This window comes from Canis lupus, chromosome 21 (assembly GCF_048164855.1).
Source record: "Canis lupus baileyi chromosome 21, mCanLup2.hap1, whole genome shotgun sequence".
In the NCBI taxonomy this organism is placed as follows: domain Eukaryota; kingdom Metazoa; phylum Chordata; class Mammalia; order Carnivora; family Canidae; genus Canis; species Canis lupus.
The window spans coordinates 41,985,618-42,013,157 of NC_132858.1; the positions used below are offsets into that span (position 1 = coordinate 41,985,618).

General features: G+C 50.7%; 1 protein-coding gene across 1 annotated transcript; it reads left to right on the top strand.

The window, feature by feature from the left end:
- On the top strand, positions 1-27,540 carry CDHR3 (cadherin related family member 3). Its single transcript, XM_072791797.1, has 14 exons — positions 1-86; positions 685-833; positions 2,879-3,068; positions 8,858-9,029; positions 10,281-10,383; positions 11,515-11,613; positions 13,061-13,287; positions 15,213-15,384; positions 17,236-17,486; positions 19,506-19,687; positions 21,774-21,787; positions 22,974-23,005; positions 24,973-25,021; positions 26,611-27,540. Exons 1-14 carry the CDS (start codon positions 1-3, stop codon positions 26,913-26,915), a joined length of 2,031 nt encoding a protein of 676 aa, XP_072647898.1. The 3' UTR covers positions 26,916-27,540.

A 27,540-nucleotide genomic window follows, 5' to 3' on the forward strand; every position in this document is an offset into this window, starting at 1 on the left:
ATGGGGGCCGAGGAAGATGGGGAGGTTGGCGATTTGGGGTTATTTCGCAAGACGTCATCCCTGGAGGGCAGCGTACTGACCGTGCTGTTGCCAGGGGGGCCCATTCCTCCCTTCAGAGAGCTGACCTTATCATAAATGCAACTCCGAAAGCTGTGCAGATTCTGTGTGTAAATTCTGTCTCCTTGGGCAAAACAAAACAAGAGGAGACAAGAAATAAGGAGTGTTTGCGGTTTATCACCATAGCTTCTGGTGGCAGCTGTGGGGTGGGAGTCAGGGCCCTGGAGCTCTGGCCGTGTGTCCAGGTGGATTGTGAAAATAACCCAGGGAGCTTTTGCACAAGAACTGGAGAAGGAGAGGAGATGGCCCGAGGGATCAACTATCGTGATAAAAGATGTTAAAGCCCAGGCTGATCTGAATTGGTGTCAGGCGGGTGCGGAGTCAGAGGCCACTGTACGTGGTGGCAGTAGCAGTGTGGCACTTTCTTCGCATCCACAGGGACGTGATCTTTGGAAATACAAAAGCCAGTCCCCCCCTCCTTTCAGCTGCTGCCTGCTTTCTCTGAGCATGTGGATGCAACTTCAAAAGCTCCGTGCTATATTTAGCACTAACCAAAATACCCACCTCCCAGACTCCACCCTCCCGTGCCCCTGAAAATTAGCTGTGTCTGCTGTATTTCTGCTCCAGCTCAGCGCGAGTGTACACGATTCCTGAGGAGCTGGCTTCAGGCACCATTGTGGCCAACATCACAGCTGAGGACCCCGATGATAAAGGCTCTACCGGCTTCCTCCTCTACAGCATCACAACCGCTAACAGCTATTTCATGATCAACCAGTGTAAGTCACACACACACACACACACACACACACACACACCCTTCTGTGCATCCTTTAATTCAGCCATTTGGATTCTTTTACAAATATTATATTTGTCTTCTGTGCTGAGGCATGCCTTCCTGTCTAGACTACCATATTACTAGGGTAATAGATGCATTAAAAGTAGCTGGCATAGGGGCAGGGGAAACTGAACAGGGTCCCCGGGTCACCAGCTGTATCACTACTTCACCTGTCAAGCAGGTGAGTATCTAACAATGGATGAGTTCACTATCCTGAGGTACCTGAAAGTCTTCTGAAAAGAGGATCCAGACCAGCACAGTGCAAAATAAATAGAGCGGAAGCCACGTATGTAATTTCAAAGTCTAGTAGACACATTTTTATTTTTATTATTATTTTTTAAACACTTTTTAAAAAAGATTTTATTTATTTATTCATGACAGACACACACACAGAGAGAGAGAGAGAGGCAGAGACGCAGGCAGAGGGAGAAGCAGGCTCCATGCAGGGAGCCCGATGCGGAACTCGATCCCGCGACTCCAGGATCGTGCCCTGGGCCAAAAGCAGGCGCCAAACCCCTGAGCCACCCAGGGATCCCCTAGTAGACACATTTTTAAAAAGTAACAAGAAAAAAAAAAAGTAACAAGAAATAGGTGAAATTCACTTCAATAAGGCATTTTATTTAACCCAGCATATCCAAAACGTTGTCACTAACATGTAACCGATATCTTAAAGTTATTAATGACATGTTTGACATTATCATTTATTGTACCAAGTCTTTGAAGTCTGCTGTGTATTTTATATTTATCACACATCTCAGTTTGGACTGGCCACATCGCAGGTGCTGAATAACCACATGTGGCTAGTGGTTACCATATTGGACTGCATCAATCCAGGTCAGTCTCCTGGGTTGCTGGCAGTTACCTTCCCGTCTAAGTATGTCGGTGCAGAGAAGGAAAGTTTCCCCCTCCTATAACAGCCATCTTTTATTGGGGTCTTAGCATATACCAGGTGCTGTACTAAGTGATCCACATGTACTCCATTTTTAGGTAATACAGCAACCCAATGAACTATCATAATGCACACTTTATAGATGAGGGAACAAGGTTTAGAGAGGACATGGACAGGGTGAATGACTTGTCCAAGGCCTCACAGCTTGAAGGTATGAAGCAGATTCAAACCAAAGACTGTGACCCCAGAGACCACTCCTAGGCGATACCACCTTGGAAGTTCCTTTCACATCCGTCCAAAGGACTTCCCTGTACATAATGACTTTGTGGAGGCCGGCATCAGACGATCCCAGAAAGACAATGTATTATTTGCCCCGTTGGCTTTACGGCAAAGGATGTCTGGTCCCGGGAGAGGCAGGCTAAGGCAGAGATTGTGCTCTGTCTCTGAGAATTTCTAGTGTCCTGTCATCAAGGACCTCACTCAGCTGATGGTGTAGGGATGGACACCCATGGTTTAAAATTCTTGTCACTCTAGTAGTGCAAATGCAACTTTTAAATACAGTGGTTTTCTGGAGCATATTTACTAAGACTCTGGTTGCAAGAAACAGAAATGAAGGCAAGCCAAAGCAAGCATGAGAGGAAAAAAAAAAGATAGGGGATACCTATCAACAGGATCCTGGGTATCTCATGAGAACCCATGGGTGGGTCACAGGAAGGGTGGGAACCAGCGCTGCCCCACCAGCCTCGGCAGCGAGAGTTCTGGCCTCTGATCTCTAACTCTGCTCTTAACCCAACTTCTGTCTCTCGGTTCCACGCTCTCTAGTAAGAGAACTCAGTGGGTCAAGCTGGAGCCAGCTGTCTACTGTCTGGCCAACTATGGGCAAGCATAGCTGCCAGGGGCCCAACCTTGGAATTTGAGGTGAAAAGTTCTAGAAGGATCAGGCCAGGTATCCCCATCAATGCCTAACTTACATGAGTTTTTAAAAATGTGTTTGTATAGAGGGTACTCTCCCTGCAAGCCAGTCCTCATACCAGAATGATCTTTCCGATTGCCTCCAAATCTCCAGACGAGCTGTGTTCTCACCTTTGCCTTCTCAGGGACGGGTACGATCCAAGTGGCCCACAGGCTAGACCGAGATGCAGGTCACCTAAGACAAAATCCCACCATTTCTCTGGAAGTCCTGGTGAAGGACAGACCCTCGGGGGGTCAGGAGAATCGCATGCAGATAACCTTCATTGTGGAGGACATTAATGACAACCCTGCCACGTGCACCAGGTCCACTTTCAGGTATTCACGTGCTGTGTCCCCCCTGCTTTGTGGTCCTCCACTTTTTGGCCTCTCTGACGGGAACCGAAGAATCATGAGCATCTGGGTGTCTGCTGTTGGAGCGAGGTTTTCCTTTCTTGATCCTTTTCCCTCTCTTCATTTTCTTTCTTCTTCATTGTTTCCCTTCCGCACTTTCGTACTCTTGCAAAAAATATATGTATAGTTTTTTATTTTGCTCTCTTCTATAGCATGTTCATCTCTGTTGGTGAAAAGTACCACGGGGACTTGTTAGACCCTCTCTGGACTGTGCCTTTGCTTGCTTTATTGCCACCCATGGCAAGAGGGTGCCATTAGTTACCAGTTATAAGGGATACTTGAGACCTAGGATTAGTAGCCAGGAGCTCACAGAGAAACACGCCACCAGTAATAGGAATAAATCAAACACGTATTTACTTAAAACAAAACAAAGCATCTAATTCACCTTATGCAACTTAATTGCCGGTAAACAAAAGGCAACCAAAAGGGAAAAAAATGCAGAAATCAGTTATTTTGTACATTTCGACCTATTCTTTGTGTCACAGCCTATTCGGTGTTATTGGAAAATAAAGCCCCTTATGATTCTGCGTTAATATGCCTTTTTGAAAACAGCACTGCCTCTCTACCAGCTATTTTTGTCTAAATGCTACATTAGTAGCTTCCGGAGTTAGTTTCATCTCTGTGGCTTCCTACTTGCTAATCTCCAGTTTCTCGGGACAATGAAGGTGGCTCCGCGTGGGGTGGGAGGGCCCCCTCGAGGTGACACTTGGTGAGAGTGTCCTGCATCTGGAGCAAGGCTCCAGACCAGAGCCGGTCCCACTTCCAGATGTCCCCATGGAGAGAGTCTTCTTCTGAGTCTGCCTTTGACAGGGTTTGCAAGGTCACTTTTTAAGCTCTAGGGGACTTTGGACACAGATCCAGTCCATTGTGTGGCCATGCAAAGGACCCTAGGACTAAGGAAGAAGATTGTTTAGGGTCAGCAATGCAACTATAAATTCCTTAATGTGCTTATGAATGTCTCCGTCTTTTCTCAATCGTTTTGCCCAGCATGATGCTAAAACTCAGTGTGGCCTGTAGTCTCATATCAAAACGGTGAGACCCAGTTGTAGACCCTATCGGCCCTGTCAGATCCCAGCTTCCAGATTTCCCCACCCTGCTCTGTGCCCCAGGAGTATGGATGTGACCTATATGGGTATCAACTGACTCCCTTGCCCTGCAGCTTCTGGTTGGCCAATGGGAAGCCCTGGAATAAAGGGGAGAGTAGAGTCAGGGTGTTTATCCCCCCTGGCTCCCTGCCTGTCACCCAGAGAAGCCCCTCCACCTCCTGAAGGTCCCAGATTGCACACAGCAAACTGTCTCCGTTGCAACTTCAGAAGCTGCTCCCTCCACTGGCTCCTCTGGACCTAGGGGAGGTTAGGGAGCTCCACTCTTACTAGCCCTGAGATACTGCACCAACCCTTGGGGTTTCCATATACCCTGTGTGCACCTTGGTAAGAGCCCCTTTACTAAACCCTTCCTAGAATTATCCTGATTTGCCATCTGCTTCCTTCTGAGCCCCTGATCAAGTCAATAAGAGCCTTGACCATGTGATAGGTTTCTACCCAACCCTAACCTCAGAGTCTGTTTGGTGGGTGGGGATGGTTGCCATGGGGCTACTGAGGGCTGTCACGCTGTTACATGCATAACCGGACCCACCTCTGTTAACTGAGTCCAGGCCCAGGCCCTGGGGATGGAGTCGAGATGCCATACAGAGTCTCGCTTCTACTTTCTTTGAAAATCTTAATCGAGCATTCTTGGCCGGCTCCACGGCGTGGGGGTGGGCTTTCCTGTCCTCGTGCCCTGTCCTCCTAGGTCCTCCCACTCCCCTTTGATCCCCTACCCTGAGGGGTGGATGGTGTGGGTTGAGGAGTAAGAACCCTTCTTTGTCCATTTCCTCCCGGCCCGGTAGCCTTCCGCTGAGGGCCTGCCGTGGCCTCCCGTGCTCCAGACTCCCCCGAGGTGTGGCAGGATGGCTTGCAGAGTGCGTTCCGCATCTGCTGGGGAAACCACAGTCTGAATATCCGAGGCTGTCCAGGCCAGCCCATGCCAAGTCCCACTCTTGATAATCTCTCCCGATCAGCCCTGAAGGTCAACACCAGGCAGTAACTAGACTAATTGTATTGATTACTGAAGGCAACTCTGAACAGTGTGCAAGTCCCTCTTCTGGGCTTTTCCAACTCGCCAGCATCCTGGGAAAGCCAAGATCCGAGGAGGGGCAACAAGAGGCCCCTTGGTATGCAGCCCCCTGGAGGTGGAAATCTTTATTCCAAAAACCCAGCCTCATTTGCAAACTCCAGGGGCTGGGAAACCTGACCCCATCTCATCCCCGCCACCCATCCTCACCACCTTCCCGATTCCCACCATAGCAGAGCACCCGGTGAGTCCAAAGCAAACAGAACAGGACTGGTGCTGCCACCAGCTCTGACAACACACGTCCCTGAATATTTATTCCTTCTTCAGGGCTTTTGGTGTGGGCCCTGCAGGGGAGCTTGGGAGGGCAGGAGGAAGGGAGTGGGAGGGCGCCAGCACCCAGTGGGCTGGAGGCAGGTGGCTGTGTGCCCGGCCCCCTGCGGCCCCCGTGGGTCGCGGTCCTGCAGGCTTTCAGGCCAGCCTGGAGAAGGAAAGAGCCCTGAGCACCGAGGCCCCTGCAGCTTTCCCAGGCTGCTGATGAATGAGCCCAGGGCCTGATGGAGGCATCAAAGGCGCCGTGACAGCCCCCACTCTGGTTGTAAATTGTCCTGCGCTTGGCTGAAAGCGCTTGGCAAGCTGTTTGTGAGCCAGAGGCGGAGAAGGTCATCCGGCTCAGACTGCGGCTGGGCCGGTCACCTTTGCGCGGGGAGGGGACGTGGTCAGATGTCTGGGAGCAAGGGCAGCCGGCCTTTGAGGCAGGGCTTGATGAATGAGGGGGAGTGGCTTTCCAAGTCATGCGTTGGGGGGAGAAATACCAAGCCTCAGGGAGGAATGAAAAGAACATGCTAGGCAGCCCTGAGAGGCGGAGTGCATGAAATGTCTGGCTGCAGGATACAGGATTCTTTGGATGATGCAACACTCTGGCTTCCACAGAGTTGGAGTCAAGGTCCAGATCCCAACCTGCTGTGGGCCTGGAGACTCATTGCTGGAGCTTAAAATAAAATCTACTAACATCTACAATAGAGAAGCGTGCCTGGTGCCCCAGGTTTCTTGGATAGGTCTGGAAACTGCTCTGAATCACTCTTCCTTCATCTGTGAAATGGGGACAAGAATACGGAGGTCTGGAAGATGAGGGAATTAGAGGTGGTGCTTTTAAAGTGCTTGTTCTGATACAGCATGCATTTGGTGTTTAATAAGTGATACCGATTTTAAGTGCTTATGAATAAAACCAAGACATTGTCCAGTTAAGACAGGCATGGGAATGTTTGTGCCCTGACCCTGCTGAACAGAGGCTGTCTCTGCCAAAGAGGCACCTGTCGGATAAAAAGTGCTTTGCAGGAAGCAAGCCGGCTCTCCTCAGCAGCCCCAGACCGTCCTTGCTGCTAGGCCTTCGCGGAGCCCAGAGCCCACGTTAGTTGCCATTAAGAGAGGACGTGGGATGTGGAAGGGAGCATACCTTAGATGCAGAGGGAGGTGAGAGTGCAGAGGATCAGGGAACCTAACACATGCCAGTCTGGTGTTCTGAGAACAGGCCACCAGGACGGGGTTCAATGTGTGAGGCCTTGTAGTAGGGGACGCGCCTGGGGGAGAAAATGGGGAGAGCTAGACGAGGCTGGGAGAGTCATCAGAGCACACCCAAGTCCGACCCGAGTGAGGGGAGAGGGAACGAGGGTGGGCAGAAATGTTCTCGCCTGCTGTGGGGTGTCCGGCGGGTGTGGCCAGGGCCTCCAGGGCTCCGAGGGCAAAGTCCGCTGTCATCAGACGGAGCTGGCCCCGGGCCTCACCGCGAACGAAGCAATGGCCTTCAGAGCACAGCAGGACATGGCATATGGTCACTTAAGAGCCTTGGTGGAGGGCCTTCCAGACACATTCTCACTGCAGCCACGATACATTTTTGCAAGAGAAATGATTGAGGGAGATGGCAAAACCCCAACCCAACTGAACACCAGCCACAGACGCCCCTCCGTCTGCATCCACACCTCTTTGCGATGTGATTCTGACATTCCTCCCGTCGGGGCATGGGTTTCGCTTTCTGCTCCGTGGATCTCGACCCGACCTTACCAATCGCTTTGGTCACTGGAACTTTCACAAATGTGACACGGCAGGGGCTCGGATGGCGTGCGTGCATTGGGACTTGCCGTCTTTCGCTCCTTTGGGGAACCTGCGATGTCCATGTGAAGCACTGGACAGTCTCGGGGACGGTTATCAACAATGCGAAGCAGGGACCTACTGTCCTCCTGCCACCAGACACGTGACCAAGGCCCTCCTGGACCAGCCAGCCCCGGCCAAATGGCCAGACAACGGAGATGGGCCAAGCCAGACTGGACCCCAGAGCGCTCCTGGATTGCCCTTACCATTGCAAGAAATGACAAGTGCCTTGTTTTAAGCCACTATGTTTTGGGCTGGTTGTTACGAAGCAAAAGCTAACTGACATGATTTATGTCTAGTTTATAGATGGAAAAACTGAAACCTGGAGCCGCAGTAAAAACCCTGAATGAGCCGAAGCCTACAGGCGTTACTCACGCTTCCCCGGGGTCCCCCACTCCGAGCTCGGCTGGACCAGATGGCTCCGAGTTGGCGGGTGGCTTGACTCATTTGTGCTACCGCAGTCAACTGAGATCGGAACCCCCCCATTCAACCCTTAATAAAGCTCTATTGGGTGAATGACACTAACGTGTCAGGGGGTCCTCTTATGACATCAAAGCCATTAGAACACAAGTGGCAGACTTGCCAGACTTTCAGGGCACGGGAGGTGAGGAGCGCAGGGCCCCAGCGATTTCCCCTCACCAGGTCATAAAGCCCTGGCAGGCAGGGCGGGATTTCTCTTTCTCTTATATTTGTCTGCACGACTGTGCTAGTCTCAGAGGTCACCACTCGCTCACTCACCGGACATTAGTGAGTGTGCCAAGAGCTGGGCAGACAGCGATCCCTGTCCTCCTGGAGCCTGCGTTCCAGGGGGGAGCAGGACATAAACAGGATAAATGAGTAACTGTGTACTATATGGGAAAACGATGAGGGCTAAGAATTTACAATAAAGGAGGGAGCCAAAGAGGGAGCAAGGGGGAGCAAGGGGCAGGAGCGGCTGACGTTTGCGAGAGGGTCACCAGGGTGGCCTCCCGAGAAGGCGGCATTGGTCGGAGACTAAAGACAGTGACTGAGCCCATGGCACAGCCAGTGGAAGGGCCTGAGGCCAGAGCCTGGGGAGCCATCCAGGAGCCCCAGGAGGCCGGGCAGCCGTGGGAGCAAGTAGGGGGTGTCGCAGCAGGAGAGGAGTTCAGACAGGTAAAGCGAGGCAGGGCGCACATATCATGGAGAGCCCCTTAGATCAAAGTGAGGACTTGGGGTGAAATAGAAGCCGTTTGGGATTTAGGAGCAGAGGAGTGGCGTGACCAGACAACGTCTTAACAGGATCCCTCTGGCCACCGTGTTGAGTGTGAAAGGAGGCAAGGGCAGAGCAGGGAACCCATTAGGCAGTGACCGCAGCAACTGCGGACCAGCTCTGAACTGACACTAAAGCCGAGGTGTCTAGCCCACGGCCCGTGTTGGGAGGAACACTCCATCACCATTTGTTGGGGGAAAATATTGAATCGTGTCTTTTTCGCCAGTGTTATGGTGCCTGAAAGAGCGGCCAAGGGGACGTTGCTTCTGGACCTGAACAAGTTCTGCTTTGACGATGACAGCAAAGCACCAAACAACCAATTCAACTTCACCACGCCATCTGGAGTGGGAAGCGGCGGCAGATTTTCGCAGGATCCAGCTGGCTCTGGGAAAATCGTGGTCAGTTAATGGTCATTGCATCATTGAAAGGGCATCGGGGAAGCTGGTGTAACATGCCTAGTGCTTTTGCAGCCCCATAGAGAGAAATTTCCAAGGTAACTCCCTCTCAAAGCGACCGTAACTGACAAACTTAATAGTGACTCTGTTTTCCCCATTCGCTCCTTATTATACCCAAGTTCCGGGAATCATTTGTTATGCATAGTTGTGCCTGGGGTGCTAAGGACTGCATCCTTTCCTGCAAAGCTGCAGTTGGCACCTCTTCTGTGTGCCCCTCACAGTCACATTAGTGCCCTCTGTGCCCAAGCACTTGTGTGTCCTTGAGGGCTCATCTCTGGCCCAGAGAGGCACAAGGTGAGAGAAAGGCAGCCCTGGGCCCCGAGCCTTGTGGGAGCCCTGGAGACCCAGTGGAGAATGAGGGAGTGGGGGTGTGTAGGTGCCCCCTCCACAGCATCCCCACGGCAAAACAGCAGAATTGGAATATGAATGGGCATAAAAGGCAGGTCCCAGTGAGCTGTGTGGGACCTTCACCTCCAGGGTTCCCACTGGAGGGTGACAGGGGAGCAGGAGAGGGAGGTGGAAGGGCAGGAGGTGGGGGGGGGGGCGTCTGGGAGTCAAAGGAGGTCTTTGCATCAGGGATAGAGTCTCAGGGAGAAGAAGCAGCCCACTAGGCATTCTCTCTCCACCTCCCATCCCAAGCCCTTCTTCCTCCCCCGAGAAAGTCTTACCAATGTTATGCACATGTGTCAACTGAAAAATAATTTCTGTTTAAGAAATTAATATATCTTCGCTGTAGAACGTAAAAAACAAAGAACAGCATTACCATCCAGGGATAACCTCTATTAACGTGTTCACATATTACCCTCTTGTCTTCTTCCCTATGCTAGATTTTTATGTATATTCCATGTATATATGCAAAGATATTTTAAATGATGGAAGTATCCCTGCCTATCGGATTCCATACCGTGCTTCCTTTCAAGTAACCTGAAGTCTTGAGCCTATGCTGTTGGGCAATAGTGCCTAATGAATATCTTTAAACATAGATTCTCTCTCCTGGTAAATTCTTTTGAATAGATCCTCTAGCGGTGAGCAAAGGTATGGACGTCACTTGTTACAGCTCCTCTTATGGGCAAAATGCTGGCAGAAAAGGTCTTACAATGTATGTATCCACTAACAGTACGTGAAAATGTCTCTGTCAGCTTAATTTAAAGGACGGTTTATTCTGTGTAATATGGTGTCTCTGTTTTAACCTAGCTGATTGGTGACCTAGATTATGAAAATTCAAGTAACCTGGCAGCCGGCAACAAATACACTGTGATAATCCAGGTGCAGGACGTTGCCCTTCCTTACTATAAAAGCAAGTATCTTTTTGATGGAGTTCCTGACGCAGCTAAACAGAGCTGGTCAGTGCTGGGTGCTGGGCTAGGCATGTGTGCTCTGAAGGAGACTTCAAAAACCCAAACACTTGGGAATCAGCCCAGCCTCCTCCTGTCCTTTGCCAGGTACTTTTAATCTGTCTCTGAGTCCTTTCTTCTGTGACACCTAAAATCTCCAGGACCTGTTGCCCCTCCAGCCTTGCCCCCCTCCACTGCTGGCGCTGGAACGCAGAACCTCCTCTCTCTTGGCTAAGTTACAACACTTACAGTCTTTTTAAGGATCTTTCTGTCTGCTTTTGTCTTGTCCCTTTCCAGCGTACCACCTTACCCCCTTCGCATTCTGACAGTGATTTTCAGGAAATGCAAATTCCTTTCTATTACTTCTTCACTGAAAGCCCTCTGAGGGCTGTCAGGTTCAAGTTCAAACCCTGGCTTGGCACACAAAGACTTTCATCACTGGCCCCTGCCTGGCTCTGACGTCAGTTCCAAGCCCACCTTGGAAGCCCACCTCCAAGCCCCCCTTTTTTCAACTAGGCCAGCAGCTTGTGGTTTCCCTGAGACAGTCATGCAGTTCTCGATACCGTTGCATATGCCCAGATCAGCGCCCCTCCACCCCTGCTCCCCTGGCCCCACTTGTGTGACTCTAAATATCCCTGTGAGCCGTCTTCTTGTACTTCCTCTGACGTCCGTAGTGACCTGTACACATGTTCAGCAAAAGGCAACCAACTACCCTAAGCATCGTGAAGGCAGGACACAGCAGGTCTGCTTCACCTTGCATCCCCTGGTACACAGCAAGTGCACGGAGCCTGGTACACAGCAGGTGCTTTAAAAAATGATGACTAGGGGTGCCTGGGGGGGCTCAGTCGGTTAAGCGTCTGCCTCTGGCTCAGGTCCTGGGCTCGAGTCCTGGGTGAAGCTCCCTGCCCAGTGGAGAGCCTGGTTCTCCTTCTCCTTCTGCCTCTCCCCCCACTCATGCTCTCTCGTCTCTGTCTCTGTCTCTCTCAATGGCTCTATCTCAAATAAATAAGTAAAATCTTATTTAAAAATGGTGAATAAACAAATGTGTGAGAGTGGGGTGTTGCAATTTAATTTTTTTCTATCTCTGCTTTCAGACAATATCTACATCTATATCCTCACAAAGCCAGAAAATGAGTTTCCTCTTGTCTTTGATAGGCCGTCCTACGTATTCGAGGTGTCGGAATTAAGGCCAGGTAAGGAGCCGACAGGACACAGACCCCAGTGCCCTTGCGGGACTCCTTCATCCAGACGCGCGTTCCCCGGAGTGGAAGCTGCCTTCAGCTCTGGGGCCCCTAGTGCTGTTGTGCACAGCAACGCACAGCTCATTCGTGTTTATTGCATCTCTTATTTCTTTTTAAATTATCCTCACCGTTGAGGAGCTCTCCAGGTGAAACCTAGGTTTTGAAAACTATTGTTTAAACTGCGTTTCTCCGAACCCGATTGCTTCCTTGTCTGCGCGCCTGACGCTGCTCATCTTCCCTTCTCGTGGTCTACGTTTTCCCTCGGTCTCCACTGTGATTTTTATCCAGCTCGTGCAGAGAATTGAAAATTTAAAAATAGAGAAAAGATTTCCCATTTGTAGATTTCCTTCATTTGAAAACAAAGTAGAGACATTTTCTCACTGGTAACAGGATTCCCTGGAGGTCCCTTCCGTGCTCTCTCTTGACACCTCGATTTCTGCGGGTTCTTCCTCTCCTGCAGCTTCAGCTGCTCCTCCACCCCCTCCTGACTTCAAGGTGGGACCGTTAACTCTAATAGGATCCCACATCCCCCCGCTTTCCATGCTTTAATCGTGGCAACTTCATCGTCTTCTATGTTCAATCAACCCACTCACCCCAACACTCCCTCTAAAATGCTCTCTCCTCTTCATATTATTTTCTGCCTTGAGGACGGTCTCCATTTCCTGGCGTTAAGTTTTAAACAAAGTGCAAAAAGAGGGCCCGAAGAGCATACTTCAATTCCTTATGCCTCATCCAGGGAATAACAAATGCAGCAGGAATAGACTTCTTATCCTCACAGGTCTTATTACGATCATCGATCACCTACTTTGGGTCGAGCACCAAGCGCTGGGCCCATACAGTCAATCAAGAGGTTTGTGCCCTTGAGAAGTGCAAAGATCTACAGAACAAGCCAGCCAGCACTCCAGCAGCCCCACCAACAAGCTTTGTAAAATAAGCAAAATGGAACAGTCTTTAAAATTTTATACTCTAATCATTGGTTGCCAAACCCTTTTAAAAACGGTATATTTTTCATCTCATTTATCAGAGCAATTCATGCTCATTACAGAAATTTTGAAAGACACAGAAGACATTTAGACAACAGTGTTGCACACCACGTATGTGTGTGGACGTTCTTTGCAGTGTTGCTTATGATCGGGCAATAATTGGCATGCTCGGGGTATAGGAAGGCGCGAATTGTCTTTCGCACCTTACTCTATGGCTGGGACTATGGGGCCAGTTCCTCGGTGCTTGCTCATGAGCATAATTCGATTTTAATAGAATTGAAGACATGAAATATGCGGAGTTTGAACAGCAGAGAGCCCTCCAAAAGTCTTTCTGCCCATGGCGGTGAGAATGTGTACTCCTGGAGCCTCCCTTCACCCCCCAAAGCAGGACTAATCTCAGGCACTTTATCTTCCAGCTCGAACCCGGGTCGGACAAGTGCATGCCTCTGATAAAGACTTCCCCCAGAGCAGGGTCGTGTACTCCATCTCCACCGGCGGAGCCAGCCTCCAGTACCCAAACATATTTTGGATCAATCCCCAGACGGGAGAACTCCAGCTGGTGACTAGAGCAGACTACGAAACAACCCCCGTCTATATTCTCAGAATCCAGGCCACCAACAGCGAGGACACCAGCACAGTCACTGTGAGTGGGGCCATGGGTATGTTCACACCAGCCCGACCGGTTGACTTAGGATCTCTCTGGCACCTGCCAGTGTGGCTGTAGCAATAAGGAAGCTTAACAGGGCGTATCCTGCAGATGGAAGGGGAAGTGACCAGTGGTATCCAGGATGGCACACTTAGACACACCTAGCAGAGCCCAGGAAATAAAGATTGGCATCCTCACTGTGTGGCAAGCTTCCTCCCATCACCTTTTAGATCTCCCTTTGCTTTGGCAGTGGGCTAGTGGTGAGATGCCTGCTTCCAGAAGCGGGGTGTGGTTTTGTAGCTATGCATGTCCCCCTCCCTTGTAGTTTTGCCACGATCCTCCCCCACCTGCATCACATCACATAGAGTGGACCTTCAAAGGATGTGGCTTGATCCAGGGCTATGCTGCTTCTCTACTTTGGTGTTGCAAATCCAGTTAAATGCAGACTGTGAGTCAGTAGGTCTGAGTGGGGCTTAGAATCTGCATCTCTAACATGCCTCTAAGTGGTGCTGATGCAGTTGGTCCATGGCCACACTTTGAGTAGCAAAGCTTTAGCAGGTGTGTGCTGTCCACGGTTAGGATTATTTGAAGGTAATATGATGGCCACAAAGATGGAACTATTTCTTGTTCTTTCCCATTAGTAAAGTGAAGTAGCATAAGACAAAATGAACTCTTAGCAGGCAGCCCCGTGTGATACAAAAAAACTAAAACTGGTTTAGTCAGGAGATGGAGTTCATTTCTCAACTTTGATCCCAATTTTCCAAGGGGGTCTGAGCAATACTTATCTTTGTGTCCCAATTTCTCTCTCTCTCTTAAATGGAGAGTCACCTGATAACCCATAGCCTGAATAGTCCAGTTCCTCTGATGACTGGCTTTGAATTAACGGGACATGTTTTTAATGATGTGTGAGGCTTGACATTGCTAGCTGAGCAAAAGATGTGCTAAGTTGAAGATAATTGTAGTGTTTGTTAGGCTGGATTTTTGAGAAAAATGAATGGACTCCACTTTGGGAGCCAACTAGATAGAGTGAACATTTCAATTTATACCCGGGCTCAGAAATACCTGAAATCCCCAAATTTCAAAGGTAGGATGAATACGACTCAAAATTCATAAGCCTTTAAAAAGGGTGATGATCACATAAAGTCCCTTTCAGGGCTGACGTTCTATGATTCCGTGCTGGCAGGCGTCCCAGTCCATATTCCAATTCACCAAGCATAAAAGACAACGATGAAAGAATAGGCTGGCTCCTGCTCGTGGCAGGTTAGGGCCACCAGCTTCGTGCGGTGCTAATAACCCAGGTTACAGATGAGATCCTGCTTTAGCCAGGTTGACTCCTTCTATCCTGGTGGTTCTCAACCCTGGCTGCATATTAGCGTCAGCTGGAGAACACTGAAAAAAGTGCCCGGGCCCCACCCTCCAGAGAGTCCAATTCATCGGGTCTGGAGTGGAGCCAAGGCCGAGAACCATTGCTCTATATTCCAAAGTTAAAGACAGAACTTCCAATTTGCAAGGGCGATGGGCAAGGAACAATAGGGGGTCACCGTAAATTCGTTATCATTACTGGAAAAACTGCTCAGCATCATCTGGCGATGAGCCCATGTGTCTAGATGCATGTGGGGGGTATGTGAGCGTGCACATACATTATGCACAGGAGCGCACATACACCCACACAGAATAGAGGTTAATAGCCCAGGACTTGGAGTAGGACAGGCCTGAACTGTGCCACTCACCAAACGGAAGGGCCTGAGGTCCACTACCTAATCTCCCTAAGCCTCAGTTTCCTTATCTGGAGAATGGGAATAATCATATCATCTGTCTCAATGACCTGGTCCACCAAAAGTGCATAGTCCCCCGTGCCTGGCCCACATCAAGTTCTCTGCAAGCCTTAGCTGTTACCTATGGCCATCTTCTTGCTGCTCTAGGTAACTGTGAATGTCCTTGAAGAAAATGACGAAAAGCCCGTTTGTACCCCAGACTCTTATTTCCTGGCCATCCCAGTGGATCTGCAAGTTGGCACAAACATTCAGAATTTCAAGCTGACGTGTACCGACCTCGATTCCAGTCCCCAGTCTTTTCGTTACTCCATTGGCTCAGGTACACGGTTTCCAAGGGCTCTTAGTGTTGGAGGCCTTAGCAGCTCTTTAAAAGGGGTTCATACACTGGAGCACAGTGTATTTTGGATGGAGTATTTTGAAAGAGAGAAGCAGGGTTGAGGAGCCTAATGGTCCTGTGCCTCCAAGTTCTCCTGGCTTCCCTGTCTCACCTAACTCTTCCCAGACTCCCATACGTGGTTGGCCCAAGGAAGAGTGAACCCCATTGATGGCACCCCTCACCCTCCCCAATTCCTATCCATCATGGTGCATGAACCATATTAGTATAAATTTTTTTGGTCCTCCTCCTGAACCACCTCTTTTCCTGCAAGCCTGTAGTGGGGTGAGGGCGGCAGGGGGATCCCAGTCCTCTCTCTGAGTAATTATAGATTAAAGAGATTAAATGCATTCTGAAACGTGTCCTCAGGAATTCTCTTTTACTCCATTCACGTTCTCTCTTTAAAAATATACCACTGTGGGGGGGAAAAAAAAAGAGCACCCCTCCATGGAAATTAGACCAAAATAGCTCATCTAATGAAGTGCTGGGGCCAGAGATTGAAACCCAAACAAGCAGAGCAATTCCATGCGAAAGAGTAAAAATCCATCTCGGCTGCCTGCTGGGCCCTGGCAGAGGCAGGAACTCCAACGGCAGGGAGCCTCTCGAGCAGGCTGTGTCGCAAGGCCCAGGGGCAGAGACCGCCTCCAGACGCCAGTCGTGAGGATGGAAATAATCCATACCGAGAACCCTCAGGCCTTTACGGAGCTCTTCGCTGCTAAGGGAGTAAAAATTGCATCATCTCCTGCTCCATTTACTGGTTTTCCGTCAGTAATGAGCCTGGGGCCACCAGAGGGATGAGCAAGGACTGCTTGGGTGGCAGCGCTTCTACCCCGGGTGCTCTAAGCTGTGAGCCTCGGGGCCCAACCGAGCTGTGGGGGAGGCGGGCATGGGGTGCCTTCAGGAGCACCCAGGGCCACGGCCCCTGCCGAGCTGGGACCAGGACCAGGGTGGCCTGCCAGGTTCCAGCAAAGGCACTGGAGTGGGGCCACCCGGGCGGCTCAGTGGTTGAGCGTCTGCCTTCGGCTCAGCTCGTGATCCCCAGGTCCCAGGATCGAGTCCCATGTCGGGCTCCCTGCCTGTGTCTCTGCCTCGCTCTCTGTGTCTCTTGTGCATAGATAATTTTTTTTTTTTAAAGGGCAATGGAGTGAATTTGGCCTATGGCTGGAGACGTGGCCCCCGAGCCCCTTCCCTCCCACCCGTTGCCCTGAGTGGGAGTTCCGCACTGGTACCGGATAAACGCTGTCAGTAGGGTTGGCTGGAGGGGCTCCCCCAGGATTATTAGATCTCTGCCTGATGCTCAGAGAGATGGCAGCCGTTCTCCGGGACGAGACAGGGCTGTGCTTTTCTACCTCATTCTTGCTGTAGCCGCACCGTCGGTGAGCAAGAGTTCTTTTTTATTTTTAAAGATTTTATTTGTTTATTTGAGAGAGAGCATGAGAGAGAGAGAGAGCAAGCAGGAGCAGGGGAAGTGGCAGAGGCAGAGGGAGAAGCAGACTCCTCACAGAGCACAGATCCTGACGTGGGACTCGATCCCAGGACCCTGGGATCATGACCTGAGCCGAAGGCAGACCGTTGACCAACTGACCACCCAGGTGCCTTGCAAGAGTTTTCCTGTACCCATGAGGTCTCTGGTTACGGCCCTTATCCTATCAGTGACCTGGCTCTGGTGCGTCAGAAGACACGGTCTACACCTGAGGCGTGGATGTTTGAGGAATTGATGGAATACAGTTTTCTTCTAAATCCTTTTCTTACTCTTTTCTCTCTTTTCCCCAAATCCCTGTGTCAAATCGCACTTAGGCAACGTCAACGGTCATTTTACCTTCTCTCCCAACGCTGGGTCCAACATTACAAGCCTGTTCCTCATGACACGCTTCGACTACGCCAGTGGGCTTGATAAGATCTGGAACTACAAGCTGCTTGTCTACGTAACTGATGACAACTTGCTGTCTGGCAGGAAGAAAGCTCAGGCTCACGTTGAAACGGGGACAGTGACGCTGAGCATTAGCGTCATTCCTCATCCCACCACCGCTGTCACCACAACCCCTAGGGTAAGGGCCCTGGGACCTTGATGCCCCAGTTACATTCCTTGTGATGTACCTGGATGGAGCCCCGTACCCCAAGACAGATAAGGGATGGGCTGAAAAGAGTCGAGGTGTTAGGATGTTGCCAGGAAAGCCAACTATGGGCTGGGGTCGTAGGCAGAGATCTAAGGGAGACATTGGATTTGCAGAACCATTAGCTTTTCCTGTGTTGGTAAAGCAGAATATGCATTTCTTCACCGACTTGTGATAAGTCAGGTATTGACCACCTACAGTGCTTGGGGCACAGGAGCCAATTTTCATGGACATATGGCCAACAGCTACCTTCACAATTTCACTTCTGTGCTTGCTCTTTTTATTTTTTTAAAGATTTTACTTATTTATTTGACACAGAGAAAGAGAGAGCACAAGCAGAGGGAGGAATGGAGGGAGAGGGAGAAGCAGGCTCTCCACTGAGCATGGAGCCTGGTGTGGGGCTCAATCCCAGGACCCCAAAATCATGACTTGAGCTGAAGGCAGACGCTTAACCAACTGAGCCACCCAGGTGCCCCTGTGCTTGTTCTTAAGAGCCATTGCAAGTCAATGTCCATGAAAGCAGGTAGCTGTCAGGTGCTCTTCTCCACTCCTTTTGAAGAGTCCCTATGTACCCATCTGCACCCTACTCCCCTCCAAAAAATTTCATTGGTTCAATCTACAAATATTGATTGAATACCTATATAATATGCCAAGCTCTTTGGTGACAAGCCAAAAGTGATCTCTGCTGTCATGGAGCTTATAGTAAGTCAGTGGTCCCCAGACCATCAGCAATAGCATCACCTGGAAACCTGTTAGAAATTCTTCTTAAGCCCACTCCAGAATAATGAAGTTGGGCCTCACCCAACATGATCGTCACCATGGCCACATGCGAGCGATATTGGAACCTGGAGTCCCCAACCACAACTCCAGAACTAATGGATCTGAAGCTCTGAGAGTGAAGCCCAGCAATCTGTGTTTTTAATAAGCCTCCAAGGGGATTCTGATGTGCGCTAAAGCTTGAGAGCTGCCAATCTAGAGAGGAAGACAGATGACGAGCAGATATCCAAATTCGTACATTAACTACAGATTGTAGTAGATAGGAGGAAGAAAACAAGCAGGTGTCACGATAAAACCAGTGTGATGAAGGAAGGGAGAGCTTGGAGTCTGACAGTAGGATTATCTCCCACTGCTTCTTGGAGGGACTGGCTTTATTTTTGTGCTGAGTCTTTTCTCCCTTTTCTTCCTGCACCCAAGGAAAATTGTGCCCTCAGCAGGCAGCCCCACACGTGCTGTATGGCAGGGAAAGAGTCATCAGCACCTTAGCTACCTGTGACAGGTGGTCAAATTCTGCTTGTCCAAGCCCTACCATGAACTGGTCCATGTTCACGCCCCATGTGCTGGAGTCAATATTATCCCAACAAATGGAGGCATAAGATACTCTTAAGGCCTTTCCATTGTGGTGGGAGTCAGTAGGCACCTTTCTGGGACTCACAGCATGAACCCGACTGTGACATCTCCAGCTCCCAAATCTCCGTACCTTGTTTGGTGTCTGTCTTCCTCTCTAGGAAGCAAATGCCAAACCTGAGGTTTCACTGTGATATCAGCCCTGTGATATCTTGCAGCACAGCTTGCAGTGAGAGAGTCCTGAAAAGCTTACAAAGTGTTAAAAAGAACAACTTTCATGGCGCGTGCCTTCCCAGTGGGAGACAATGGTTATATTCATCCCAGAGTTATGCCATGATTTGGCAGGAAAAAAGTCAATGGGATTTTTAGCATTTGAGAAAGGGAAGAAGGGAGTAAAAAATAGGTCCAGAGTTGCTTTTTCAGTTCCCTAAACATTCTGGGTTTTGACCTCATGGGTGCTTTGAAAGACTATATATAAGGTGATGGGTTGAAGCAGCAAGAACTATAAGTACATGGATGCCTGGTGTGTAGAGCACGAGAGAGTGCTCATGTCCAACATGTCTCCAAAAACCACCCTCCACTCACCCGACCCGCTCTCTGTCTTTAAAGCCCAAGATCATCTACCAGGTCCTGAGAAAAAACATCTATTCTCCATCAGCATGGTACGTGCCTTTTGTCCTCACTTTGGGCTCCATATTGCTTCTGGGCCTCCTGGTGTCCCTGCTCGTCCTGTTGGCCAAAACCATCCACAGACGCTGCCCCCGCAAGACTGAGAAGCTCAAGAAACCTCCGTAAGTTGCCAGTGGGCTGGGCCCTTTCCACCACTTCCTTCAGGACAGACTTCCAGGGTTGTCAGGAGAAGGGAAGGTAGGAATCAGGACTTCTCTACAGGGTAGAGAGGGTGCCCGGACTGAAGGAAGGATAAGTGGATGTGGGGTAGGCATCCCAGCTCCCCTCAGCCCTGGTACCCTCTTCATCACCTGCTTGGCTAGGAAATGGCTCTTTTGGTTTTTCCTGGCACCTGCCTCTGTCCTCGATATATTCCCAGTGACGTGGGGGCTTCATCCTCTGGTCACCTTGCCCTGGATAAAAGCTTCAGAAAAAAAAAAAAAAAAGAAGCAAGCTTGGTTGTGAGTAGTGATAGAATATGCTGGGCTGGTGTTTGTAGAATATTTAACGGATGGGATGGAATTAGAGGAACCCCAGAAAACTGATAAGGGAATTAAGCTTTTGGCTCCAGTGACTCACTGAGCTTTTGTGTGACTAAATAATCATTGTTCTTTTGCATGTGACCCCAATCTCTCACTCTCAAGGGCTGTGAGCAGAGCCCTATTTTCCCTCCTTCTTGTTGCCTCTTGCGCACTCACATGCTTCTTACCACCTACTCCACGGAGTGTCTTTTACTGGCTGCAGTGAGACACCAGAGTGAAGTGGAGAGAGCACTTCGTTGTTCCCAGCTTCCCCTGACCCAGTTTCTTGAGGCTCAGAAGCTCCCACCATGACAGCATGATGGTTCTGAGCCTGGGTTTTGGAGAGACACAAGGCCTGGTTCGGATCAGGGCTCAGCATTTTCTATATGGCCTGAGACAAGAGTGGAAACCTCTGTGAATCTCAATTCCTTATTTGAAAAGTAAACAATCAAATGAGCAAATGCAAAGGAAGCACTCGGCACTCTTCCTGATGTTGAGTAAAGGCTTATAGAGTTCTTAAGTCTTGTTGCATTTTATTTTGTGGGTGAGTCCCAGTGAGCTCAGGATTCTAGATTCCAAGTTTAGCTCTATGCTCAAGGATCTCAAGATATTGGGACCTGAGTTTTGGCACAACGAGAGCGTGATGAGATTTCATATTCCTTTTAAAGGTATATTGAAGATTAACTAGTACGATCAAATAATTTGAAATCTGGGAATGAAAAGACCCTACAAAAGTATAAGGCGTGAGCATAAACATGGGCATTGCATTTTGCCATATTTATTGGGGAGGTTTGTTGCTATTGGCAACCTTGACTTCAAGGTAAGAAACCCTTGAGCATCTGCTGAAATCAAAAAAAGGCATTTTTGTTTGGGCTCTACTCACAAATTGATTTGGAAGAAAAAATTGACTTCAAATGAGTGATACTTGAGCTTTTAAGGATGGTGGTGGTCCTTAATGGGGTTCAGAGACAAGTTCTTAAAGGAAGTCATCCACTAGACACTGTAACTCTCTGGCAATTTATGGTTAAGTGTTCCTTGAACCTGGTGGCCTTAACTTACATCCTAAAAATTAATTGTTTCCAACGTGGTTGAATTAAAAAAGGAAAAGTAGCTCGTTACGCAGACTCAGGCCTGGCCTCTCTGGAAATTAGGTATCCCCTAGGGCAGCCAACGTCTGTCCAACAGCAAAGAATAAAATTAGAGTCATAGAATTAGGGGACCCCAGGTTATCATGGGAAAGGGGCTTAGCATCCAAGTCCAGGTCTTGGTGTTATAGGAAAATACGGTTTAGCTGCCAGTCCTTGAAGCTTCCTGCTGTGAGCCAAGCCTTCTGCTCAAGCTGGCTACTGGGGAGAAAAATGAGGCAGGACGAATTGCCAGGCCCGCTGGCCATGCTCTCACCTGTGCTGTCAGGGGAAATATATTCCCTCAAGTTCTACAAAGCAATAATTTTCAAACTTCTCAACTCCCAGCACCTCTTTCGCCCCGCACCACCAGTGACGGAGCTGCTCTGTTTGGAGCTGCGGTAGGAGCTCAGCCTTCATTTTAGCCCCCTGCCCATCCCCTCGATCGATCAGTCCCTGAATCCCAAGGAACACAGTTGCCCAAAGGCGCCAGGTTATCACGCGGCACCCGTGCAGAGTGCTCTCAGGTTAACACTTGTCCATCTCTTGTTTTCTCCCCACAGGGCGGAGAAAGGAGGTATGTACCATGCCTATTCCCCTTGTGTGTGGCTGCCGCTGCTGCTGTTGCTGGCTTTTGCTTGCCCTGTTGTTCTAAATAAAAGCATTCCAACTCAGGGTGTAGAATCAGGGAGCGGTTCTGTCTCCGTGCGTTTTCAGCCACGTCGCCTGTGGCTGAAGTGACGCAGAGGACAGATGTAGGCAGAGGAAGGGGAGGGCAGGGCGCCTGGTGCCAGTAGCCCGCTCAGATCTGTCCACCAAGTCCTGCCTGGGTCCCACCCACACTTGCCTCCACCCAGCTGAACTGAGGCCCCTAGAGGCACAGGAGTGAAGAATTCGCTGTGAGTTAAACACAGTGTCTGCTCGCGGCTGCACATGGAGGGTGCGACCCCCCTCCTCTCAGGACAGCTAATGCTCTGTGTTGGACAGATGCCCCCCTTTTTCAAGAACCAATGACACTTTATTCTCAGATTGTAATGGATGTGATCATTTTCACACATTATTTGGGTCAGGCGGGTTAGAAAGGGGGGCAGGGTGCAGTCAGATGTGCACTGCGAGTCCATCCGAATAAGGACATCCAGCCTCAGGGGATGTCAGCACCCAGCCCCTGCTTCCAGGGGAATCCAGGCTATAGGGAGAGACTGGACAGAGAATTGGAAAGTGTGTGTGTGTGTGTGTGTGTGTGTTTTAAAAGATTGCTTTAATCACTCAATCCCTAGGTGTGCGTGTCTGACCTGCACAAGGCATGTCTAAGCGGAGTTAGAAATTTGATTATAATGGTTATTGATCATATCAAAAGAAATGATTTTAATGAGGTCCTCACAGACTGTCACCCACCCTGGTTACTTTTTTAAAAGGCCGTGGGGAATGGATGCAAAGAATCCCCACATTATGAACAAATGTATCAACTGGATCTTTCTTATCTCTCATTAAAAAGCTAATTTCCAAGGTCCAGTCATAGCAATACACGGAGAAAAGAGTAACATTAAAATTTTTTTTTGGTATATTATTATGATGTGTGTGTGTGTATTTTTCTGAGAAGGCAGAAAGCTGTCAATAAACATCTCTCCAGACAGAGAATTCCTTGTTGTGTCTGCAATACTACGTTCAAAGCCTGTTTACGAGAAATCCCATTGTGGGGGTAGAATTTTAAGGTCAATTTAGTGTCCAGGAAGCTTCACTTCTATCTGTTCTTTTCCCTGCAGAAACGAAAAATACAAAACCAGAGATACTGGTGGTAAGTGTGGTGGCCACAGGGCACCTGGCTTGGGCGATGTGGGGGGGGGCCCTCCCGGGTGGACCCCGCCACAGCCTCGTGGGGGTGTTTACCATTCAGGGAGATGCTTGTGTCTGGCTGCAGAACGGGTTGCTGTGTGACGAGCTCCCGCTAAAATTTGTTCCCTCCACTGAACATGTCTGCTGATATATTTGCAGAAGTGGATTTCATAAATATTGAATAGTGGTGTTTATCATCTACACCAACGCTCCAGGAGAGTGAGGTGGGGGGCGAAGAGCTTAAAGACCAGAACTGGAGCCTTGGCCTCTGGCGGGATTTAGATTTCCTTTGCTGTTCCACAACCTGGAAGAAAAATGAGGGAGGCAGCGCGCCGCCTGGGCCAGGGGTTGGCTGTGCCCACAGGTGTGACCTTGGCCTCTCTACGCTTTAGATTGCTCATCTGTAAAATGACAGTGACAATCCCCACCCTGGGATCCCAGGTGGGGAATGGTCTTGAAAACCGTTCAGAGTCATGGGATGCAAAGTGTTACAAGAGAGCTGGGGAGTCTCCCCGGCTCCCCCCACCCCGACCTCCTTGATCTTCTTCACTGAACCTGCTCTGCCCACTGGGGAGTGGCGGTGACCCTCCAAGTCTCCCTCACCCCCTGAGAATAAGGTTTTGTTATGATCCAAGACTCATAAATCGGGGGAATGACGTGCACAACGAGGAGCACGATCCAGTGCCCCGGAATCTCTGCCTCTGTCCGTCACCCAAGTGCGTATCCCTACGGGCCTGTCTACACGCGGGGGGAAGAGGGCATCTCCTATCTCCTTAGTCTTAGCTAAGGACTTGTCCAAGGCAAGTACCCTTGGGGATGCCACTCACAGGGCACCTTAGAAATACGTAAGATTAAATCAATCAAATAAGTCCCCACGACCATGAAAAGTGCAGCTGCTGAACTATTGGATCGGCTAAGACCCGTGCGGCGTCCCTTGCCTCTTGCTGGAGCCCGGGAGCTGCGGCCAGGTAGCAGATGACGCCTGGTGTGACGAGCCCGGTGTGGAAAGGCCCACGGGACTCCGAACACACCCCGATAGCGTGCTGCACAAGGGCGCCTCCGGAGGGCCCTGTGGCCGAAGTGGGTGTTTCCATGAGGACAGAGGTCCGGGAAGGAAGAGGCGTGGAGCCCAGGGTGTAGGGAAGGCAGGCCGGGCCCAGATGCACCCCTGCTGCACCCCTCTGTGCCTCGCTCGCCCGTCGGCCTGTCAGGCCGCACTGAGGCCAAGTAGGTCTCGGCCAGGGCAAGCGCGTGGCATGTCTGCCTTCCTTTCCATGCAGCCTAGATGGCCTTCACCCAGGATGCTTTCCCACCTCCCGGGCTGGATGAAGTGCCCTCCTGGCCCCCTGTGTCCCTGAGCGTGCCTCAGCCCCACCAGCAACCTTGTCACTCTGGGCCGTGCACCTGCTGGCAGCGGCTCCCCAGGCTGCAAGCTCTGTGAAGGCAGCCGGCCCCCGGCCTTGGCCTTCCTGCCCTCCGGCGGGCACCCCCTCCCACCCCCACAGCACCTCGGCCCGCACTGGTTAGCTCCCACAGCACCGTTTTCTAGAATGTGCCCCCCGGCCCTGGGGGCTGGGAAGAGCTACGTCACCCTTGCTGGTGGGGTCAGCATGTAAGCTGCTTTTGTACATGTTCGCGTGTGGGATCTACGGCCCCCTCCCCCTCAACCCCCCCAGGTGAACCGTACGGAATATCGCTTCTGCATCTGGGACTGTCCTTTCCTTGCCTGCCTATACATTAAACACGTGTGAATCTTAAAACCACAACCCAGTGGTGGTCCCTGCTGGGTCCCCAGCATCTAGGCTGGGAGCGAGTCAACGAGGCTCTGGAAGCCAAGGGCAAGGACCGTAGCAGGCTGTGAGGATGGGCCGCCGGCCTGGCGGGAGGAGTGTAGGGTCGTGCTTGACGCCGTCTCTCTCTCCTCCTCAGGAAACAATTCAGTTGAGCTCTGTCTTTGATGGAGAAGCCATAGACCCAGGTAATTCAGTGGCAATGCCATCCAGCAGTTGGTAGAGTCACGGAGACACCCCCTCCCCTGCCCGGCTCTAAACTCCGTCTGTCCCTCCGTTTGGCTCTGTGTCCCGACCCTTCCTGCTGCCACCCGCGGAGATGCCCCGAGCAGAGCTGGTGGCAGATGCTCCAGCACAGGACCCGGGCCCCCCCTCGCTAGCCTCCCTTCCCGCATCACAAACCCATCAGCGTCTTCTTTGGAGCTCAGCCTCCTCCCCCCATCCTTTCTGCAGACTTCTAACACCAACCATCCTATTGGTAGTGAGAGCGATGCAGAGATGGCAGGCTTGGCTCCTTTTTCCCCTAGATCAGGGCCAAGAATTTTTTCTTGGTCGGCAAGATGAACATAAGGTAAAGCTGGCCTCCCGAGCTCCCCTCACCCCCATGAAATCAGCTCCAAATTTAGCTCCTTTACACACATCCCTCTGCTTACAAAGGCTCAATTATAGATGTGAATAAAAGGAAGGAAACCAAACTCGGGAGGCAAGTGTGCTGGCTCCCTGCCACCCTCACATGCAAGCCGCTCGGTCCTTCTCGGAAGGATGGCTCCTCTCCAGGAGAGGCTGCTGCTGCTGCTGGAATTAAATTTCCCTCTATTATTAGGTACTTGTTACCATAATGTGCCCACATTAGCATAAGTGCTGGTGGGATCCTCTGCCGAGAGGGCACTCAGGCTCATGCCACAGGGAAATGGCAAGAGCAGGGGATCGCCCGAGACTCCCGGCTTCTGGGGCAAAAGCCAGGGAGGACCAAGGCTGTTATCGACATTTGCGTGCTTGAGAGAGAAAAAAGGGAAGAAATGAGCCAACTGCACTAATGTGAACAGGCACACCAATTAGTGTCTGCCGCTCTGACACGGTGAAGAGGCTCCCCTGCACCGTCTCGCAGAGGCCAGACTCCGAGTGTGTGTCTACAGATCTCCGCTAACCCAACAGAAATAAGAGTCAGTCCTTTCCTCCTTTCCTTGGTGACTTCCTTTTTGTATCTGGGGACTCAGGGGGGGCTCTTAGAACAAAGCCATCAGAACAGAATGGGTAATAACTGAATTTTAAAAAAATATTTATTTATTCATGAGAGAGACAGAGACAGAGAGAGAGAGAGAGAAAGAGAGAGAGAGAGGGAGGGAGGGAGAGGCAGAGAACAGGCGGAGGGAGAAGCAGGCTCCAGGCAGGGAGCCCGACGTGGGCCTGGATCCCAGGGCCTTGGGATCCCAACCTGAATCGAAGGCAGACGCTTAACCATGAGCCACCCAAGTGCCCCAAAACTGAACAGAATTTGCCCAAAACTGACATGGAATTCAAGATTTATGTGGTTTTCTAATCTTGCAACCAGGGAGGCATGATATTTGCTACCTGTGTGGTCGGAGCCCTGCAGCTCGTAGGAAGGGCAGGCTGGTGAAGAGTGTGCCATTCGGGAGCCTGTCCACGATTCACCATCCCCCCTTCCCAGCACCCTTCCTCTTTCCCTGGGAGTAAGAATCGACAGGGGTGGGGGTGGGGGAGGAGAGCACTTGAATTCCTCCACTTGCATGGCTGTTATATATATTTTTTCTCCTAGTTACCGGGGCAGTATATGAATTCAACTCAAACACGGGAGCCAGAAAGTGGAAAGATCTCTCAACCCAAATGCCAAGATGGAAAGAGCCCCGCCCCCAGGGAGCTGCTCCAAGCAGAGCCGTCACCGTGGAAGGGGCTGGGAGGCCACCGAGGAGCATCGGGGAGCAAGATGGGCTGAGCGGCAAAGCACCAACTGAGGACGCGAGCCCGGGTTCCAGAAATCAGGATGGCAAGCTGGGCACCCCCAAGAGCAGAAGCCCAGACCTCCCAAGCAGGGCTTCCCCCAGACTGCTCCCAGGAAAGTAATGGGTACCTGGGTGTGGGGCCCCGGGGAGGGGGCCTTGACTGTCTCCAGGAGGCTGCCTCCCCCTAATTCCCTCGCGGCCCAGGGCTGGGAGCCCCAGAGTGAAAACATGGGCTGGAGGGACGCTGAGAGCCAGGGTCCAAATGGGGTGTTCCAAACAGACAGGGCTTTGATTGTATGGTTGCCCTTTCCTGAGAAGGCCTGGGAGAAATTTCTCTTGGGGTTCTATCCTCCAATCAGATGAACCATTGACTTTCGGATACGGAATCATGTTCCTTTCTCATGTTGACTGCTGGGAAGCCCCATAGGAAGTGCTCAGGACTTCCTGACAGGGACGCCGAGGTCTCCCCTCCCATCGGGTGTCATCTGCATCCCCTGCCCTGAGCGCCCCTCAGATCTCTTCCCTGATAAACACACTCAAAGCCACACACCTTCGTAAGTCACCTCACATCTGTTGTAAAAGAAGCAGAGGAGTGAAAAACAATGAATGAATAAATAATGAGCTATTCATCTGGGGGGAAGAAAACACAACGGACCCCTTCTTGTCTTCTTTTTTGTAGGGAAGTATAAGTTACATTCAGTCAAGTGCACAGATATAAGGTAATGCGCTCAACGTAGGCTCCCCAC